This window comes from Thalassophryne amazonica, chromosome 5 (genome assembly GCF_902500255.1).
Source record: "Thalassophryne amazonica chromosome 5, fThaAma1.1, whole genome shotgun sequence".
In the NCBI taxonomy this organism is placed as follows: Eukaryota; Metazoa; Chordata; class Actinopteri; order Batrachoidiformes; family Batrachoididae; genus Thalassophryne; species Thalassophryne amazonica.
In genome coordinates, this window is record NC_047107.1 from 131,981,805 (window position 1) to 132,000,448 (window position 18,644).

The following is an 18,644-nucleotide window of genomic DNA, read 5'->3' on the forward strand; positions in this document are numbered from 1 at the left end:
TCTAATAGATTACAATTTGTTCATGTAAATGGGGAATCTTCTTCACAGACTAAAGTTAATTATGGAGTTCCACAAGGTTCTGTGCTAGGACCAATTTTATTCACTTTATACATGCTTCCCTTAGGCAGTATTATTAGACGGTATTGCTTAAATTTTCATTGTTACGCAGATGATACCCAGCTTTATCTATCCATGAAGCCAGAGGACACACACCAATTAGCTAAACTGCAGGATTGTCTTACAGACATAAAGACATGGATGACCTCTAATTTCCTGCTTTTAAACTCAGATAAAACTGAAGTTATTGTACTTGGCCCCACAAATCTTAGAAACATGGTGTCTAACCAGATCCTTACTCTGGATGGCATTACCCTGACCTCTAGTAATATTGTGAGAAATCTTGGAGTCATTTTTGATCAGGATATGTCATTCAAAGCGCATATTAAACAAATATGTAGGGCTGCTTTTTTGCATTTACGCAATATCTCTAAAATCAGAAAGGTCTTGTCTCAGAGTGATGCTGAAAAACTAATTCATGCATTTATTTCCTCTAGGCTGGACTATTGTAATTCATTATTATCAGGTTGTCCTAAAAGTTCCCTAAAAAGCCTTGAGTTAATTCAAAATGCTGCAGCTAGAGTACTGACGGGGACTAGAAGGAGAGAGCATATCTCACCCATATTGGCCTCTCTTCATTGGCTTCCTGTTAATTCTAGAATAGAATTTAAAATTCTTCTTCTTACTTATAAGGTTTTGAATAATCAGGTCCCATCTTATCTTAGGGACCTCGTAGTACCATATCAATCAATCAATCAACTTTTTTCTTATATAGCGCCAAATCACAACAAACAGTTGCCCCAAGGCGCTCCATATTGTAAGGCAAGGCCATACAATAATTATGAAAAACCCCAACGGTCAAAACAACCCCCTATGAGCAAGCACTTGGCAACAGTGGGAAGGAAAAACTCCCTTTTAACAGGAAGAAACCTCCAGCAGAACCAGGCTCAGGGAGGGGCAGTCTTCTGCTGAGACTGGTTGGGGCTGAGGGAAAAAACCAGGAAAAAGATATGCTGTGGAGGGGGGCAGAGATCGATCACTAATGATTAAATGCAGAGTGATGCATACGGAGCAAAAAGAGAAAGAAACAGTGCATCATGGGAACCCCCCAGCAGTCTACGTCTAAAGCAGCATAACCAAGGGATGGTCCAGGGTCACCCGATCCACCCCTAACTATAAGCCTTAGCGAAAAGGAAAGTTTTAAGCCTAATCTTAAAAGTAGAGAGGGTATCTGTCTCCCTGATCTGAATTGGGAGCTGGTTCCACAGGAGAGGAGCCTGAAAGCTGAAGGCTCTGCCTCCCATTCTACTCTTACAAACCCTAGGAACTACAAGTAAGCCCGCAGTCTGAGAGCGAAGCGCTCTAATGGGGTAATATGGTACTACGAGGTCCCTAAGATAAGATGGGACCTGATTATTCAAAACCTTATAAGTAAGAAGAAGAATTTTAAATTCTATTCTAGAATTAACAGGAAGCCAATGAAGAGAGGCCAACACGGGTGAGATATGCTCTCTCCTGCTAGTCCCCGTCAGTACTCTAGCTGCAGCATTCTGAACCAACTGAAGGCTTTTTAGGGAACTTTTAGGACAACCTGATAATAATGAATTACAATAGTCCAGCCTAGAGGAAATAAATGCATGAATTAGTTTTTCAGCATCACTCTGAGACAAGACCTTTCTGATTTTAGAGATATTGCGTAAATGCAAAAAGGCAGTCCTACATATTTGTTTAATATGCGCTTTGAATATCACCCCAATAGAGCGCTTCGCTCTCAGACTGCAGGCTTACTTGTAGTTCCTAGGGTTTGTAAGAGTAGAATGGGAGGCAGAGCCTTCAGCTTTCAGGCTCCTCTCCTGTGGAACCAGCTCCCAATTCAGATCAGGGAGACAGACACCCTCTCTACTTTTAAGATTAGGCTTAAAACTTTCCTTTTTGCTAAAGCTTATAGTTAGGGCTGGATCAGGTGACCCTGAAACATCCCTTAGTTATGCTGCTATAGACGTAGACTGCTGGGGGGTTCCCATGATGCACTGAGTGTTTCTTTCTCTTTTTGCTCTGTATGCACCACTCTGCATTTAATCATTAGTGATCGATCTCTGCTCCCCTCCACAGCATGTCTTTTTCCCGGTTCTCTCCCTCAGCCCCAACCAGTCCCAGCAGAAGACTGCCCCTCCCTGAGCCTGGTTCTGCTGGAGGTTTCTTCCTGTTAAAAGGGAGTTTTTTCCTTCCCACTGTAGCCAAGTGCTTGCTCACAGGGGGTCGTTTTGACCGTTGGGGTTTTACATAATTATTGTATGGCCTTGCCTTACAATATAAAGCGCCTTGGGGCAACTGTTTGTTGTGATTTGGCGCTATATAAAAAAAAATTGATTGATTGATCCGGAACTCCACCTCGCCGATGGGTGCTGGTTTCTTTTTTGTGGGCAAGAAGGACGGCGGACTCCGTCCATGCATTGATTACAGAGGGCTGAACGAGATCACGATTCGCAACCGATACCCGTTACCTCTGTTGGATTCAGTGTTCACGCCCCTGCATGGAGCCCAAATTTTCACGAAATTGGATCTTAGGAATGCTTATCACCTGGTTCGGATCCGGGAGGGAGACGAGTGGAAGACAGCATTTAACACCCCGTTAGGTCACTTTGAGTACCTGGTCATGCCGTTCGGCCTCACCAATGCGCCCGCAACATTCCAAGCGTTGGTTAAGGACGTCTTGCGGGACTTCCTGCATTGGTTTGTCTTCCTATATCTAGACGATATACTCATCTTTTCTCCGGATCCTGAGACCCATGTCAAGCATGTACGTCAGGTCCTACAGCGGTTGTTGGAGAACCGACTGTTTGTGAAGAGCGAGAAGTGTGAGTTCCACCACACCTCTTTGTCTTTCCTGGGGTTCATAATCTCCTCCAACTCCGTCACCCCTGATCCAGCCAAGGTTGCGGCGGTGAGAGATTGGCCCCAACCAACGAACCGTAGGAAACTACAACAGTTCCTCGGTTTTGCAAATTTCTACCGGAGGTTCATCAAGGGCTACAGTCAGGTAGTTAGCCCCCTGACAGCCCTGACCTCCACAAAAGTCCCCTTCACCTGGTCGGATCGGTGCGAAGCCGCGTTTAGGGAGTTGAAACGCCGGTTCTCGACTGCATCAGTTCTGGTGCAGCCCTATCCCAAGCGCCAGTTCGTAGTTGAAGTGGACGCCTCTGACTCAGGGATAGGAGCCGTGCTATCCCAGAGCGGGGAGTCCGACAAGGTTCTCCATCCATGTGCCTACTTTTCCCGCAGGTTGACCCCAGCTGAACGGAACTATGACGTCGGCAATCGGGAACTTCTTGCGGTGAAGGAGGCTCTTGAGGAGTGGAGACACCTGTTGGAGGGAGCATCGGTACCATTTACAGTTTTCACGGACCATCGGAACCTGGAGTACATCCGGACTGCGAAGCGTCTGAACCCCAGGCAAGCTCGCTGGTCACTGTTCTTCGGGCGCTTTGACTTCCAGATTACGTACCGCCCCGGGGCCAAGAACCAACGGTCGGATGCACTGTCCCGGGTGCATGAAGAGGAAGCCAAGGCCGAGCTGTCAGACCCCCCAGAGACCATCATCCCCGAGTCCACTGTCATGGCCACCCTCACCTGGGACGTGGAGAAGACCCTCCGGGAGGCCCTGACACGGAACCCGGACCCGGGGACCGGCCCGAAGAACAAGATGTACGTCCCACCAGAGGACCGTGGCCCTCAGTTCTCCTCTCAGGTCTGGAGGAGTTTTTGCAAGGAACTGGGGGCCACCGTGAGTCTCTCGTCCGGGTATCACCCCCAGACGAACGGACAGGCAGAGCGGGCCAACCAGGAGTTGGAGCAGGCCCTCCGTTGCGTTACCTCCGTGCACCTGTGTGGAGAAAAGATTATGTTGTTTTGCCCCTGTCTTAAAGTAACCCTAATGATGTACTTGTTATTATTACACTAATTGCACAAATTTGTTTTTGTAGCCACTAACGACTGGGAGTGAAGCATGCTGGGGTCATTCTGAACTGGGAGTGAAGAGCTGAGATCATTATGTTTTTGCAAGAGGAAAGAACTTTCAGATGCCTGTTGATTAAAGGAATTATGTGTGCCAGGGAGTTTGAGATGGCCACTCACCCTCCCTTCGCGCACACACTAGAAAAGAGGGGGCAGAGCCATGCTTCGATAGAGTCTGCTGCGGGTTTCGTACGAACGCCCAGCCGGTTGACAGGCGCACTCTGCCGAAGGTGTTGGCTCTCCACCTTAAAGGCGTCACGGTAAGAGAGAAAGAGATGTTTCATGCGCTGCAACCACTTGTGCTTGATGTAACTGCTTTTGTGGGGAATAAATATACGCCTGTTTGTTCTAGCAAAATGCAGTCTGTGTGATCATTTCTGTGTGCCGATCTGACCGAACCTTGATTCAAAACAGCACCCGACAGCCTGGAGCACCCATCTGGCCTGGATCGAGTACGCCCACAACAGCCAAGTGTCGTCTGCCACCGGCCTCTCCCCGTTCGAGGCGTGTTTGGGGTACCAGCCCCCATTGTTCCCGCTTGTGGAGGGTGAGGTCGGTGTGCCCTCGGTCCAGGCCCACCTCAGGAGGTGCCGCCGGGTGTGGCGGACCGCCCGTTCTGCCCTGTTGAAGGCCCGGACGAGGGCCAAGGCCCATGCAGACCGCCGGCGTTCCCCGGCCCCTGCATACCAGCCCGGGCAGGAGGTATGGTTGTCGACGAAGGACATTCCACTTCAAGTAGAATCACAGAAACTGAAAGACAGATATATCGGACCCTTTCCCATCACCAAAGTCCTCAGCCCGGCCGCAATGAAGCTACGGCTGCCAGCTTCACTGCGGATCCATCCTGTTTTTCACGTTTCTCGTATCAAACCATACCACACTTCACCGCTCTGCACCCCTGGACCTGCACCACCTCCTGCCCGGATCATCAATGGGGAGCTGGCGTGGACCGTGCGTCGGCTTCTGGACGTCCATCGCAAGGGTCGGGGCTTCCAGTATCTGGTGAACTGGGAGGGGTATGGTCCCGAGGAACGCTCCTGGGTGAAAAGGAGCTTCATCCTGGACCCGGCCCTCCTGGCCGACTTCTATGCCCGGCACCCGGATAAACCTGGTCGGGCGCCAGGAGGCGCCCGTTGAGGGGGGGATCCTGTTGTGTGGGCCGCTGAAGAGGAGGTACTGCTGGCCCACCACCACCAGATGGCGCCCTGCTTGGAGTGCGGGCTCCAAGCACGAGAGGGCGTCGGAGCCGCTGGAGGTGACAGCTGTCATCTATCAACACCAGCTGTCACCCATCACCACCACTACAAAGACCGGACTGCAACTCCACCTCCTCGCCGAGAAATCAGCTACCATTCAGGTAACTTTCTCTGCTGACTCAAAACATTGAGTAATAATCTGTACTTCTTTGCAGCCATTTTCCTGTGGTGTGTCCTTATCTGTGGGATTGGCGTTTGGTGTGATCAGCGACGGCTTCGCTTCACACTCCAACCAGATAAGTGGTTAGACAGGCGCTGCACGAGTGTGTGATTGGAGGTGGAGGTGCTCCCTCCTAACTAAACACTGACTGTGGGATTACTGAGTGTGCGAACTCACACTCATCAGGACTGTCTCTGTTTTCTGCCAGCAGTACCGGGTCTGACTGCTGAAGACAGCGGCCACCTGGGGCGCAGGGCTTGGCGGCTCCGGTGTTCTTCCGCTCCGTTGGTGGTGAAAGCTGTGTGGGGATCCGGCTCTTCTCTCGCCAGGCGTCTTCTATCGTCGAGCCTGCCCACACGTCACCTGGTGTATGATTGACAGTCCACCATATTGTTATTGTCTGTACGTCGTTGTGCGATTCACAACATTAAATTGTTACTTTTGGCTTATCCATTGTCTGTTCATTAACGCCCCCTGTTGTGGGTCCGTGTCACGACACTTTCACAACAATATTTATATTTATATTTATGCAGGGTAGTAGAGAAGCTTGAATCTTCAACTGGACTGGGTTGCTTGACGCGAGGATGTTTCGCTTCAAATCACAGAAGTTTCCTCAGCTAAAATTCTTGCTCTGGTGGTCTGACTTCTGTCTTGACCCTTGTAGAGAAGAACAAACAGAAGCCACAAAAGCTGGAGTTTAAAACCTAACCAGACCCCTCCTACCGAGAGGCTGACTGCTATTGGCTAGTGACTAAACAATTGCTTTAATTAGCACCTATTGTGCTCTAGTTAGCACCCTCCTAATGACAGGGTAGCTGTCCCTCCTAATGATGGGACTGACGTCTCTCCTGATGGCTCTCGTGATGACGTGAATGACTCATTACCATGAACAAAAGACTGAAACTGCTTTGACCCGAGTACCCCATTGGAAACAGGAGACAAAGCGTGTCTCAGACCCCCTCCCGATTAAGCCTGCGTTTCAACTGTTTCACATACAATGCCTCCTTCACCCCTCTCTCAAATTTTAACTTCCTTGTCCTCAAATGTGTGGTTGGTACTCAGGTTCTGGTACTGACATGTTCCCCCTGTGCTCTGTGTGTTCTCCAGCCCATCGTAAAAGTGATATACAGTGGAGTAAAAAATGATTTAGTCAGTCCCTGATTGTGCAAGTTCTCCTACTTAGAAAGATGAGAGAGGTCTGTAATTTTCATCACTTCAATTATGAGAGACAAAATGAGAAAAAGAAATCCAGGAAATCACATTGTAGTATTTTAAAGAATTTATTTGTTTCACAATACAACTTATTGTGTATTGTGAAACAAATAATTATTAATAATGATTTATAATTAATAAATAATAATCAAACAATAAATTAATAATTAGTAATTAATAATTAATTTATTTGTATTATGGTGGAAATCGAGACTAATTAATTCATCTGAGACTGATAAATTAATGTTTAAATTATAGTACCTATGCTATAAAAACTAAATAGGTGGTGTCCCATTACTGATTAAATAATAAGTATTAAACCCTAAATCAATTATTTTGTGTCCCCGTTGCGACGCCTGAATATCTGTAAAGCAAAGTGTCTCAAATGAATAAATAAATAAAATAAAAATGTTACAATTGATAATCTCCCTCAATGTGGGGCTACATGCAAGATGTCATCCCGTGCGGTCAAAATGATCATGAGAACGGTGAACAAAAATGCCAGAACTACACGGAGGGACCTCATGAATGACCTGCAGAGAGCTGGGACCAAAGTAACAAAAACTACATACTACGCAGAGAGGGACTCAAATCCTGCAGTGCCAGGCATGTCCCCCCCTGCTTAAGACAATATGTGTCCAGGCCCGTCTAAAGTTTGCCAGAGAGCATATGGATGATCCAGAAGAGGCTTGGGAGAATATCATGTGGTCAGATGAAAGCAAAATAGAACATTTTGGAAAAAACTCAACTTGTTGTGTTTGGAGGAAGAAGAATGCTGAGTTGCATCCCAAGAACACCATATCTACTGTGAAGCATGGGGGTGGAAACATCATGCTTTGGGGCTGTTTTTCTGCAAAGGGGACAGGACGACTGATCTGTGTAAGGGAAGAGGTCTGTAATTTTCAACAGGGGTACACTTCAATTCTAAGAGACAAAAATGAGAAAAAATCCAGAAAATCACATTGCAGGATTTTTAAAGACTTTATTTGTAAATTATTGTGGAAAATAAGTATTTGGTCAATAACAAAAGTTCAACTCATTACTTTGTAACATAATCTTTGTTGGCAATGACAGAGGTCAAACAGAGGTCTTCATCAGGTTTGCACACACTGTAGCTGGTATTTTGGTCCATTCCTCCATGCAGATCTCCTCTAGAGCAGTGATGTTTTGGGGCTGTCGCTGGGCAACACAGACTTTCAATTCCCTCAACAAATTTTCTATGGGGTTGAGGTCTGGAGACTGGCTCGGCCACTCCAGGACCTTCAAATGCTTTTTATGGAGCCACTCCTTCGTTGCCCAAGCGGTATGTTTGGGATCATTGTCATGCTGGAAGACCCAGCCACATTGCATCTTCAATGCTCTCACTGATGGAAGGAGGTTTTGGCTTAAAATCTCATGATACATGGCCCCGTTCATTCTTCCCTTAACATGGATCAGTCGTCCTGTCCCCTTTGCAGTAAAACAGCCCCAAAGCATGATGTTTCCACCTCCATACTTCACAGTAGATATGGTGTTCTTGGAATGCAACTCAGCATTCTTCCTCTAACACTTCGAAACGGAGGTGTTCCTTTGTCTCGCTCGATCAGCGAATCGGTCGTGACGTGCGAAGCCTCCGCGCGGCTTTCCATGACAAAATCTCTTGTTAAAAGTGAAATCTGCCAGAAAATGGCTGATGTTCAGCTCTTGTGATAACCAGAGAAATTGCACACGACGGTTCCGGCTCCACACAGCCATCCGTTTAGAAATGATGTGGTGGTTTCTGCCTCTCGATGGCGACTTGGAGAGCGGCGCGCCGTGCGCCATTGTGGGTCATCCTTAAAGCTGTAGTAACACAGTAAAATTTTCACCGAAAGCCAGATAAATTTTTCGAATGGTTTCCAGCTGTCTGTCTCTAACAGTTTCTGAAAAAATTCTGATGTAAAAAAAGCCCAAATCATTCCGCCATTTCCTCGCAATGAAAACGACGAGAGGGGTGGACCAGTGCTCACTCAAAGCCTGCCCACAGGCGAATGACGCAACCGACAGGCGTGGAAAAACTCACGCATGCGCACGAAGGTTCAAGCTTGGCTGACGTAAAAACATATGAATGAAATCCATATAGTTTTTGAAAAAAATAAAAAGGTAAGATACTTTTCTAACAGACCTCGTATACATATATATATATATATACATATATATATATATACATATGTATATATATATATATACATATGTATATATATATATATATATATACATATGTATATATATATACAACCCCTGGCAAAAATTATGGAATCACCGGCTTCGGAGGATCTTTATTCAGTTGTTTAATTTTGTAGAAAAAAGCAGATCACAGACATGACACAAAACTAAAGTCATTTCAAATGGCAACTTTCTGGCTTTAAGAAACACTATAAGAAATCAAGAAAAAAAGATTGTGGCAGTCAGTAACGGTTACTTTTTTAGACCAAGCAGAGGGAAAAAAATATGGAATCACTCAATTCTGAGGAAAAAATGATGGAATCATGAAAAACAAAACAACGCTCCAACACATCACTAGTATTTTGTTGCACCACCTCTGGCTTTTATAACAGCTTGCAGTCTCTGAGGCATGGACTTAATGAGTGACAAACAGTACTCTTCATCAATCTGGCTCCAACTTTCTCTGATTGCTGTTGCCAGATCAGCTTTGCAGGTTGGAGCCTTGTCATGGACCATTTTCTTCAACTTCCACCAAAGATTTGCATTATCATCTTGAAAAATGATTTCATCATCCCCAAACATCCTTTCAATTGATGGGATAAGAAAAGTGTCCAAAATATCAACGTAAACTTGTGCATTTATTGATGATGTAATGACAGCCATCTCCCCAGTGCCTTTACCTGACATGCAGCCCCATATCATCAATGACTGTGGAAATGTACATGTTCTCTTCAGGCAGTCATCTTTATAAATCTCATTGGAATGGCACCAAACAAAAGTTCCAGCATCATCACCTTGCCCAATGCAGATTCGAGATTCATCACTGAATATGACTTTCATCCAGTCATCCACAGTCCATGATTTTCCTTAGCCCATTGTAACCTTGTTTTTTTCTGTTTAGGTGTTAATGATGGCTTTCGTTTAGCTTTTCTGTATGTAAATCCCATTTCCTTTAGGCGGTTTCTTACAGTTCGGTTTCCTCCCGGTTTCCTCCCATTCGTTCCTCATTTGTTTTGTTGTGCATTTTCGATTTTTGAGACATATTGCTTTAAGTTTTCTGTCTTGACACTTTGATGTCTTCCTTGGTCTACCAGTATGTTTGCCTTTAACAACCTTCCCATGTTGTTTGTATTTGGTCCAGAGTTTAGACACAGCTGACTGTGAACAACCAACATATTTTGCAACACTGCATGATGATTTACTCTCTTTTAAGAGTTTGATAATCCTCTCCTTTGTGTCAATTGACATCTCTCGTGTTTGGAGCCATGATTCATGTCAGTCCACTTGGTACAACAGCTCTCCAAGGTGTGATCACTCCTTTTTAGATGCAAACTAACGAGCAGATCTGATTTGATGCAGGTGTTAGTTTTGGGGATGAAAATTTACAGGGTGATTCCATAATTTATTCCTCAGAATTGAGTGAGTCCATATTTTTTTCCCTCTGCTTGGTCTAAAAAAGTAACCGTTACTGACTGCCACAATTTTTTTTTCTTGATTTCTTATAGTGTTTCTTAAAGCCAGAAAGTTGCCATTTGAAATGACTTTAGTTTTGTGTCATGTCTGTGATCTGCTCTTTTTCTACAAAATTAAACAACTGAATGAACATCCACCGAGGCCGGTGATTCCATCATTTTTGCCAGGGGTTGTATATATATATATATATATATATATATATATATATATATATATATATATATATATATATATATATATATATATATATATATATATATATATATATATATTTTCTTTCTTTTTTGATTTAGTTTTCTTAAGTCTGGTATTTAGTGCAGTGGTTTATTTTTGACAAAGAATATTACTTCTTTTTTTGTATTTTTTCTTTCTTTTTTGATTTAGTTTTCTTAAGTCTGGTATTTAGTGCAGTGGTTTATTTTTGACAAAGAATATTACTTCTTTTTTGTATTTCTTTCTTTCTTTTTTTGATTTAGTTTTCTTAAGTCTGGTATTTAGTGCAGTGATTTATTTTTGACAAAGAATATTTCTTCTTTTTGTATTTTTTTTCTTTCTTTCTTTTTTTGGGACCCACTCCCACGGAAGCAGCCACTGCTCTTTGAGGAGAAATACGTGTTTTCACATCAGTCTCCAATAACACCAGGAAAAGTCGCAAGATTTCTCGCCTCAATTCCAGTGCGGCCAATGATACTTTGAAATGAACTATTCATTTTCAGTTCAATTTAATTAATTTAAAAGGAACCATGTGCAGTTAAATCATTAATGTTACCATTTGATGCACTGCACCAGAGTTGGCCTTAGAGTAATTTGCATCTGCATTTAATACATTTGCGCCAAATCTGGTGCTTTTATGACTAAATGAACAATTGTTATGGAATTTTAGTGAAGCTGCAGTACTGCCCTGGAGGTCCTGAGGACTGGTGAACCCAGGACTTTGCACACGGCGTTAAGCCTTATGTGCCTTCTCACGTGCAGACGTCTTTTTTGCTGCTTTTGACTTTTCCTGCTTTGAGGAATAATCCACCTCCAACTTCAGCTGAATTTCCTAAACCTTAATTTAAAAAAGCTTTTATTGTCTTACTGATCATTGTGTGTTTTATTTAAATTTTGTGATTTTAATCAGATGATAATCAGAAAGAGTTTCTTACCAACTTTTCTTCGCCTGATGATGAGGGCGGGGTCATTGAACAGCTGTTCCTCGTCATCAGCACTGATCACCTGAAACCACCAATCAAAAGACACTTCATGAGATCTGGTCTGGGACCACGTTCTGGTTCTGCATCCTGTGGCACCTCCGGTCCTGACTGAGAACCACCCAGGCAGACAACCAGTCCATCCCACCTCCTGGAAGCAGTCAGATGACAAGTGACAAGTGGGTGCACCCACTTGTCACTTATGTACCGCCACAGTGCGCCTCAGTCCATGTGCCAGAGATGATCAGGATGAGAGCCAGATGAGGTGAACCACCACACAGTCAGGGACCATCAGGGCTTCCTGGAGCGTGATCTTGCGCCCACTTGTCACTTGTCATCTGACTGCTTCCATGTAGCCTTGCAGCCTTTAAAGCTGTCAGCCTTTAAAGCTGTAGCCTTGGCCATTTCCAAGATCACGCTCCAGGAAGCCCTGATGGTCCCTGACTGTGTGGTGGTTCACCTCATCTGGCTCTCATCCTGATCATCTCTGGCACATGGACTGAGGCGCACTGTGGCGGTACATTTTGGGGCGTGGCCACCCGCACTTCGTAGTTAATGTGGAGTGTCATCGGAAGGAGTCGACCAGAAACGAGTTTCTCTGTCAAAGAACTTTTTCCTTTTTCTTCTTCAGTTCATTAGTCGCGGGCTGCAGCTGCCTGTAAGGATCACATGCACCAGCAGGGGGCACTCTCCTGCAGCACCTCCTCATTCTTCTCAGGCCACCTGACCTCCTGCACCAGGAGCACACAGACTCCTCCTGCCTCGTTTTGGGAGGAAAAAAAAAAAAAAAAAAAAAAAGCGGTTAAATGTGACTTTTGTTAAAAGTTTTGTCTTTTATTTCACTGTCTATAAACACTCAAATTCAGACCAGGTTTTGACTCCTGCTGCCTCATGTTAGCAACGCAGCAGCGCGACGACACAGCCGACTCGGGGACAGGTGCGCAGCAGTTTGTCTTGGTGAAAGGTGCCCCTCTGGAGGATCAGATGAGCAGTTACTTAGTGAGACTGGGATGAGGAGGATCGCTGCCACTATGACGGAGCGTCAGAGGTCAGCTTTTTGGAAAAAGACAGCAGATTGTCTGAGGGCCAGAAGAGATTAAAGAGAGTAAACCGAGAATGTGGACGAATGGACCTGTCCACGTGTCTGTAACCCTGCACAGAGGGCTCGTTAGTTGTTGCGTCGTGATGTCATACAGGGAAGCGTTTTTCTATCAGTTTGTTTCCAAAGTGAAACCTGGACATACTTTTGAGCCTCTGGTGTTCCAGCAGCCGTTCTGCCGGGGCAGCCAGAGGGAGGACACCAGGGCGTCCACTCTTTAAACAGATGACTAAAGATGCACTCCAGCCTTCAGTCCTACACATTGCCACGGCCACGCCTTTCAGGAAACCATCAGTGCTTCATTTGGAGCTTTTTTCTTCTTCTTTCTTGTGGCAGTTTGAAATGGAGGCGTCACATAATACTCAGATTGTGTTGAATGACAGTGCTGCAGAACTGTTTAAAGTGCAGTTCTGCACTTTAAACAGTTCACTGTGGAATAAGAACATTGTTCAGTAAAAGAATGAAGCAAAGAGAAATGTTAGAAAATCTGGACATCTGAGGCAGATTTACCACTGTGTGACATCATAAAGATACCACATTAAAACCACATAGCACGAGCAGCAGGAGGAGCCGTACCTGACACTGGCGGAGGTAGGGAGTGATCCGAGACGGTTCAATGGATTTGATCAGCAGCATCCTGTAATCTTCCAGCTGCAGCCAGCAGAGGTCGTCCTCACACACAGACTCCATCAAACAGCTGTTAGCACTTTAGCCTGTGAGAGAAGGTCCTCTGAAAGACAAGAGACGGACTGACGGCCTGAAGCTGGAACATTAGGTTAAGAAACAAAAACCAGAAGTGAGCTCACTTCTGGTTTTTGTGGTCCAGGCACGTGCATGCGCACACACACACACACACACACACACACACCTATAAACCAGGATCATATGACTTCATGTCCAGTCACACAGGCAATGAACTTCCATGTTCTCAGATGAATCCCAACCAGAAATACAAAACATTGACTGGACAATAGGAGTTCATGTTAAAATGTACAAATTTAAAACAGCAACAGTCTGGGCCAAAAAAATAGACAGTTTCCTCCATGTCAGCTGGACGGGTGACTTTAAGATGTTTTAAGACATAAAGGTCTATAAATTTAGGGGTGTGGTCTCTGAGTGACAGTGTCTCCACCTCTTGTCTTTAGCTCGTCCCCTCGATGTGTCAGCGAGCTGTTGTGTCTGTCTGTTTGTAGTATTTTATTACAAACATCTGTCTTTTTGTGTTTCTGTGAAGGCTCTCAGTTGTCCAGGTGGTTTCCATAGTAGAGAAGCTTGAATCGGTCAAAGATTCAAGCTTCTCTACTATGTCTTCTTGTGGACAAATGTCCTCACGGATCATCGGAGACGTCTCTGCTGTAATGGAGCTTTCACACTGGGAGCATCAGCTGCGGCAGAAGCATGGCAAATTAGTTTAAAAAGCATTATTTTCACTGAGACGCATCATGAGTAAAAAGTGATGTTTCACCATGAACACGTTGCCGCTTGTCATCAGGCTGCCACAGTCAAAGTTCAACCCAATCCAAGTTTTGCCGCTGTGACGTAGCTTCACGGTGTCCAATAGAAACGAGGCATCAGGCCAAAATATGGAAGACTGCAGCGCAGAAACCACTGATCTGTATATAACTCAGTGTTTTATACAGATCACTGGTTTCTTCACTGATCTGTATAAAACACTGTGTTATATACAGATCAGCAGCAGAAACGTGTCACAGGACGGCTCATTTATACACAGCAGTTTTCTAAAGAAAATCCTCGCAATTTGTTTTACCTTTAAATGTATTTGTGATTACTGTAAAAAAAGTTTAACACTTGTTATTAAAATAGTAAAAAACAAACAAAACAAAACAAAAAAACCCTGTAAATTAAAGCCGTAACTTACCTGTTATTTCAAATTAGATAATTTCTTGTTTAACATAAGGAACATTGGACATTTATTTTTAGACAAAATAAAATAGCACAGAAATTTGTAGATTTTTAAGCCTTGTAGATTATTTATATCTCATATCTCAACCAGAAGAACAGACACTGTAAATAAATACAAATGTTTATTATAAATGCAACAGGAAATAATGACAACATTTTTTTTAGTTGAGTCATTTCAATTTGTACTTAATATGTGATTGCCTTAATGTTTACTGTTGTTATCAAGACAGATTTCTAAAATATGAATTTGACTAATGATTGTGAATGTTTTAAAATTGTGCACAATAGTGGCGGGGCTTCTACCTGTGCAAATGTCTTTTGACTGAACTTTGACTTTGTGGACATGTTTCATGATCTGTTCATTTATTGTTAAAATATAAAATGAAACAGCTTTTTTTTAAAAAAAAAAAAAATTGGTTTGCTGGACTCTCGGGACATTTAATATCCCACCAAGTCGTCAGTTCTCCCTTGGCTCGGTGTCACTCCGAAAAGTAGCTGACAGGAAGAACAGGAACAGGAAGACAGAGGACGGGAAGGAGAGGAGCAGTAGGAGCCAGTAAACCAGGATTGATCAGTATGTCTGGTATTTATACTTATATTTGCAAACTGTTTTTTTTTTTTCCACTTTTGATGCTCTGTGTGCTTCTTACTCTATGTGCTGCTGCAGCCTCAATTTCCCTGAGGGGGACTTCCCAAGGGAAGTTCTATCTAATCTAATCTAATCTGAAGTAAACTGTGAGGACAACCTCCACATAGTCCCCAAAAATATGATTTAATAAACACCAGAGTCCAGGTTAGCCTGTTAGCATAGTTGGTTCAGTCTCCTAGACGGGGTGTGTTCAGACTTCTTTTGTCACACACAGTCACCTAGGCTCCACCCCTTTATGATTAATGAGTTTGTTGTGAAGTAGTCAGAATCAGCGCTGCCAATATGATGACGACGAGACTGTTCCAGGTCTCTGCAGTAAATCTACGGGTTTGTCCAGGACAGAGACAGTCTGTGGTCCCAGGCTGCTCCGCCTGGGTCACAAAATCTGAATGACGGGCTGCATGTCCAACAGGAAGTAGTCACATAAGGAGACTACATGCTATTACAGCTGTTTCCTGTTGGCGGCGCAGGTTGAGGAGGAGCCTGCTGTAATGACATCACCAAACATCAGAACCCAGTTAAAAAAGTTAATTTGACCTTCAGGCGTTTGTAAGTTAACATTGTGCTGCATTCATGTCCTTTGAACCACATCAGTTTAATGTTTTCATACAAATCCAGGCCCAGATTCCAGATCTGTCTGTTCATCAGGCAGGACTCTGGACCAGTTTCCAGCAACACAAAGAGGAAGATCAGCTGAATTAGAGAAGTGAGGCCAACAACAGGAAGCATCAACTGACCCAAACAGGAACTGAAGTGAGCAGAAAAACCTCCAGACTCCAGTTTCAGATTTCTGCTTCTTTATTACAAAACCACCGATTTACAAATGTTTACAACAAACTTGACAACTCATATTAACCACAAATGTCAGGTCCCTGAACGCAGCCCCAAGCCTCGCACCCCGACCGCCTTCAGGTTTCAGACAGTCAAACTGTAGGTTCAGGTCTGGGACTGTCCTTGAAGGTCTGCTGAAGCTCAGACTGAATTTTAGAGTTTTTCATTTAAAGGATGAGAAAACAAAAATCACATAACCAGAAGTCAAACTCAAGAAGTTTAAAAAAAATCAGGAGCCACCTGAACACACTTGCAGAACTGAGTGGATCCTGGTGCCGGTCCAAAGTCTAGCAGTTAGGTTGGGTGTGGGTGGAGGCAGCTGGTTTGGACCCAGTAATTCCTGTGTAGTGATCGGCTGGAGCCCCCGAGCCGTTATGGAGCAGCAGAGAATTCTGGGAGCAAAAACAAAAAAAGTGTGTGAGAAGAAGAGCAGATAATCATGCAGCTGTGGCGCCCCCTAATGTCTTGAGGAAGACAGACATTCATCTTTTCAACAACAAACTAGAACACTCAGAGAGCAGGGCAGGGGGAGTCACAGGTTCGATTCCCTGAACAGAAATCATTTTCTGACAGATGAGGACAGCAGTTGGTCACAAATGATTCAACTATCCATCATCATTCAACCATTCATCATCTATGCATCCATCCATAACCCCCATCACCCACTGACTTAAGCATAACTGCACCTCACTCAATAGCATAACCCTAACTCCACCCCTCACCACTGACTTAAGCATAACACCTCACCCAGTGATAACAGGCTCCACCTGACACTGACCCTGAATTGGACTAAACGGGCTCAGAAAGTGGATGATGGATAGATGATGGATGGTTGAAAGGATGAATGGTTGGATGGATGGATAATAGATGGATAGATCATGGATGGATAATGGATGGCTGGATAGATGGAAGGAGCAGATGTGACGGCGGGTCCCCTCAGGGGCCACAAGGTAAAACTGGAAACTGTTACAGACTTAAACCCCCTTTACACAGGGTCAGGGTCCGTCCAGCGGTCCTGGCGCTTGGCTGCTGCCAGGACCTTAGAAGGTCCTCTCCTTATCCTCTCACAAACCGCCATGATCGCAGCGGTCGCTGTGAAGTATGAAGCTGCACCTCATGTGAGTCGCCAAGCCGGGAGGACACACAAACACCCCACAGAACACAGAAAAACACCTCACGGACCGCCCCACAGGGTGCACAAAGACCACGGAGTTTTCATCATAGCAACAGCAGATCGTCCACACACGACGGAGTGCTGAGAGTCTAGACGTTACCCCAGGAAAAAAAAAGAGTGACATCATTTCAACATCACAGCCAGCAGGCGCAGGATGACCGGGGCTGTGTGCCATGATTTTTATGAATAAAGTTCATTTTATAAAGTGCAAAACGAGTTCCATGTCAGCTGATGTCCACCGAGTTCACAGAAAGTTTTGTGCTTGTTCAAATCTGGACAGATCAGGCAGAGAGATTTATCTTCTCCTGCAGCTGATGGTTCATTCTGGGACAAGTGGACATGAAGCTCGTCTGTCTGTGAAAGGACACCTCACGTCAGACACGCGATTACTGTTCTGATGACAACCTGAAGCACGAACGTTAACATTCAGTTTGGATCATGTGTCCCCGGGTTTCTTTTTGCCCTACGTGTTCTTGATGCCATCGTGTGGAAGGTTTTAATGTAGAAGTAGATACATTATGTTCACTGTGTACTCACCACACTTTTGTCCTTTTTCCCATCAATTGTACGAGGTCTGTGAGAAAAGTATCGTACCTTTTTACTTTTTCAAAAACTATATGGATTTGATTCATATGTTTTTACGTCAGACAAGCTTGAACCTTCGTGCGCATGCGTGAGTTTTTCCACGCCTGTCGGTTGCGTCATTCGCCTGTGGGCAGGCTTTGAGTGAGCACTGCTCCACCCCTCTCATCGTTGTTTCATTGCGAGGAAATGGCGGAATGATTTGGGCTTTTTTTCCATCAGAATTTTTTCAGAAACTGTTAGAGACAAGCAGCTGGAAACCATTAGAAAAATTTATCTGGCTTTCGGTGAAAATTTTAAGGGCTTCACAGAGAAGGAGTGTTACTACAGCTTTAAGGACGGCCCACAATGGCGCACGGTGCGCCGCGCTCCGAGCTGCCATCGAGAGGCAGAAACCACCACATCATTTCTAAACGGATGGCTGTGTGGAGCCGGCACCGTCGTGTGCACTTTCTCTGGTTATCACAAGAGCTGGACATCAGCCATTTTCCGGCAGATTTCACTTTTAACAAGAGATTTTGTCACGGAAAGCCACGCGGAGGCTCTGCGCGTCACGACCGATTCGCTGATCGAGCGAGACAAAGGAACACCTCCGTTTCGGAGTGCCAGGGGACAAGTTGGGACATGCCTATCTCGGCTTTCAGTGCTTACCAGTCGAGTGAGTATAAGAGAAATTGTGGAGAGCTGGGCATGTCCCAACTGATGTCCAGCTCTTGTGATAACCAGAGAAATTGCTCACGACGGTCCTGGCTCCACACAGCCATCCATTTAGAAATGATGTGGTGGTTTCAGCCTCTCGATGGTGGCTCGGAGCGCGGCGCGCCGTGCGCCATTGTG

General features: G+C 44.8%; 2 protein-coding genes across 2 annotated transcripts in view; both read right to left on the reverse strand.

The window, feature by feature from the left end:
* The window catches only part of card9 (caspase recruitment domain family, member 9), a 62,616-nt gene extending 49,220 nt beyond the window's left edge, over window positions 1-13,396 (reverse strand). The window contains exons 1-2 of the mRNA XM_034171429.1: window positions 13,225-13,396; window positions 11,505-11,574 (exon numbers count right to left, since the gene is read on the reverse strand). Of these exons, the coding sequence (XP_034027320.1) occupies window positions 11,505-11,574; window positions 13,225-13,338 (184 nt within the window). The 5' untranslated portion in view covers window positions 13,339-13,396. The remainder of the gene's footprint in view (window positions 1-11,504; window positions 11,575-13,224) is intronic.
* Window positions 13,397-16,000: 2,604 nt separating this feature from the next.
* Window positions 16,001-18,644, reverse strand: part of snapc4 (small nuclear RNA activating complex, polypeptide 4) — a 143,608-nt gene continuing 140,964 nt past the window's right edge. Inside the window, exon 32 of the mRNA XM_034169629.1 lies at window positions 16,001-16,443. Coding sequence (XP_034025520.1) covers window positions 16,339-16,443 — 105 coding nt within the window. The 3' untranslated portion in view covers window positions 16,001-16,338. The remainder of the gene's footprint in view (window positions 16,444-18,644) is intronic.